This window comes from Tachysurus vachellii, chromosome 3, assembly GCF_030014155.1.
Source record: "Tachysurus vachellii isolate PV-2020 chromosome 3, HZAU_Pvac_v1, whole genome shotgun sequence".
NCBI classification, from domain to species: domain Eukaryota; kingdom Metazoa; phylum Chordata; class Actinopteri; order Siluriformes; family Bagridae; genus Tachysurus; species Tachysurus vachellii.
Genome location: NC_083462.1, coordinates 7,336,362 through 7,338,861, shown reverse-complemented (window position 1 = coordinate 7,338,861; position 2,500 = coordinate 7,336,362). Strand labels below are relative to the sequence as shown.

The 2,500-nt window shown below is 45.2% G+C and overlaps 1 protein-coding gene across 1 annotated transcript in view; it reads left to right on the top strand.

Annotated features, from left to right (window-relative positions):
* Positions 1-2,500, top strand: part of sacm1la (SAC1 like phosphatidylinositide phosphatase a) — a 25,900-nt gene that overhangs the window by 4,634 nt on the left and 18,766 nt on the right. The window contains exons 4-5 of the mRNA XM_060865596.1: positions 883-1,010; positions 1,456-1,605. Coding sequence (XP_060721579.1) covers positions 883-1,010; positions 1,456-1,605 — 278 coding nt within the window. The remainder of the gene's footprint in view (positions 1-882; positions 1,011-1,455; positions 1,606-2,500) is intronic.

Here is a 2,500-nt window from a genome sequence, read left to right as displayed (position 1 = left end):
TGTGGGCAATATATAAAATCACTCCTGGAAGCAGATAAAAAGGAGAGAAGTCGACTCAGTCTTTGCATTGTGTGTCTGTGTGCAACAGTAAGCATGGAGAACAGAAAGAGGAGAAGAAAACATGTTTTTAATCTCAGTAAAAAAATAATATTAGCATATTAAGACTATACTAAGCATTTCACATTAAATGCCACTATTTTCAACCACAGTGGTGACTCATACCATCTTACACACACACACTTTGTTCCCTCAGCAGCTGATTACAAAATGGGTGGTATAAACTTGTAACCCGAAAAAGGCCTTTGCCCTAGTTTCGGAAGATCGCGACAATATCATAAGCAGTCTGACTAAACTGTCTGTACATTTAAGAAGTGAGGGATGTTATCCTGTCTCCCCTGTCAATCACCGTGACATTAGCCAATCACAGGCATCTATGAGCTCGTGTATGTGGAACAGGGATGATAAGAGCACCTTCCTTCAGGTTGGCCAAGATACATTTGTCCGGGCCTCATGTACCTCAGAGAAAACAAGCTTTAAGCTTTTTATCGCTGCAAGTACGAAGTACAAGTAGGCGTTCCTACTACTGGTTGCCATAGTGATAATGTTTAATGTTTTTTTTCACTGGATGGTGCAAAGTAGTTACTGCTCAAATGAAATGGACTGGAGAGAGGTTTAGCGTTTGTGTATAAAATCTGACATGGAGGTGAAGCATGGTGTGCTCTTTACGTTAAAAGATAGAGACACGCCCACATCTAGTCGCCGACGGCAGACGTCAAGGGATTTTCAGTGTCATTGAAAAACTTTGTCGGTACAAGTCAACGTATGGGTAAACATAGCATTGTTCAGATGAATGGATGGATGAACCTGGGTTTGTGTCGGCAGGGACGTACCTCGTCGTCATCTCCAAGAAGAAGAAAGTAGGCGACCTGTTTGGCCACGCGGTGTGGAAGGCCATGGAGTTCGACCTCATACCCTACAAGAAGACCACGTTACACCTCACAGAAACCCAGGTGAGCAGCACTGAAACCGTTACTACTCAATAATCCACACGCAGAAATATCCGAAGCTTGTGATGAAGCCGATGATGAAGATATCTCGTAGCAGTCCTGCCGACTCGGTACATCACTTATTAATCAGAACTAACTCGGGCTTTAAAGGAGCTGTATTTTCTATATCCACACATGCAACAGGCACAAAACTCCCATGTTCTCCTTCATGTATTCAGTATTCACTCACTCCAGACGTGCTTAATAATTTAGTTTAGTGTCGGCGCTGTGAGCCTGCTGATGCCGAAAGGTCATGGATTTTTATACAGCCTTCAGTTTACTGCTATGATAACCTGATGTTTAAATCATCACACGCTGGCCTTGAAGTATTTTTAGTAGCTTCGCCTGAAGTGTGCTCTCGTAATAGTGCAAAAAAAAAAACAACAACTTTTGTGTGTCTGACAAACAGATGCAGGACAACAAGATGTTCCTGTCCATGATCAGCAACGTTCTGAACACGGACGGCTTCTACTTCTGCACCGACTACGACCTGACACACACACAGCAGCGCCTCGCCAACACCAGCCCTGACTTCCAGGAGATGAGCCTGCTCGAGAGAGTGAGACACACACACACACACACACACACACAGTGACAGATTGACACACAAATGACAGCAGTTTCACCAGTTTAATGCTCTCAGTACTCTAATATCGGGATTTACAGCATTGTAGATAATCATATAATAATCATGTAGAGCTGAAAGGTTCACAGCAGCGACTCAGAGGTATCTTGTCATTACTGTAACTCTGACATGACCTGAAAACACTCCATCACTGAGCACAGTGAGAATGAGGATTAGCTTGTCTCTCATTCATAATCAAAGAGTGTCACAGGAGAAGTGCTGTTGAAACACGCACACACACGCACACACACATGAACCTGGGTCAGTGTGTGTCTGTGTGTCTCTGTCTGTCTGTCTGTGTGTGTGTGCCTCTGTCTGTGTGTGTGTGTCTCTGTCTGTGTGTGTGTGTGCCTCTGTCTGTGTGTGTGTGTCTCTGTCTGTGTGTGTGTGTCTCTGTCTGTGTGTGTGTGTGCCTCTGTCTGTGTGTGTGTGCCTCTGTCTGTGTGTGTGTGTGCCTCTGTCTGTCTGTGTGTATGTCTCTGTCTGTGTGTGTGTCTCTGTCTGTGTGTGTGTGCCTCTGTCTGTGTGTGTGTGTCTCTGTCTGTGTGTGTGTCTCTGTCTGTCTGTGTGTCTCTGTCTGTGTGTGTGTGTCTCTGTCTGTGTGTGTGTGTCTCTGTCTGTGTGTGTGTGTCTCTGTCTGTGTGTGTGTCTCTGTCTGTGTGTGTGTGTCTCTGTCTGTGTGTGTGTGTCTCTGTCTGTGTGTGTGTGTCTCTGTCTGTGTGTGTGTGTCTCTGTCTGTGTGTGTGTGTCTCTGTCTGTGTGTGTGTGTCTCTGTCTGTGTGTGTGTGTCTCTGTCTGTGTGTGTGTGTCTCTGTCTGTGTGTGTGTGT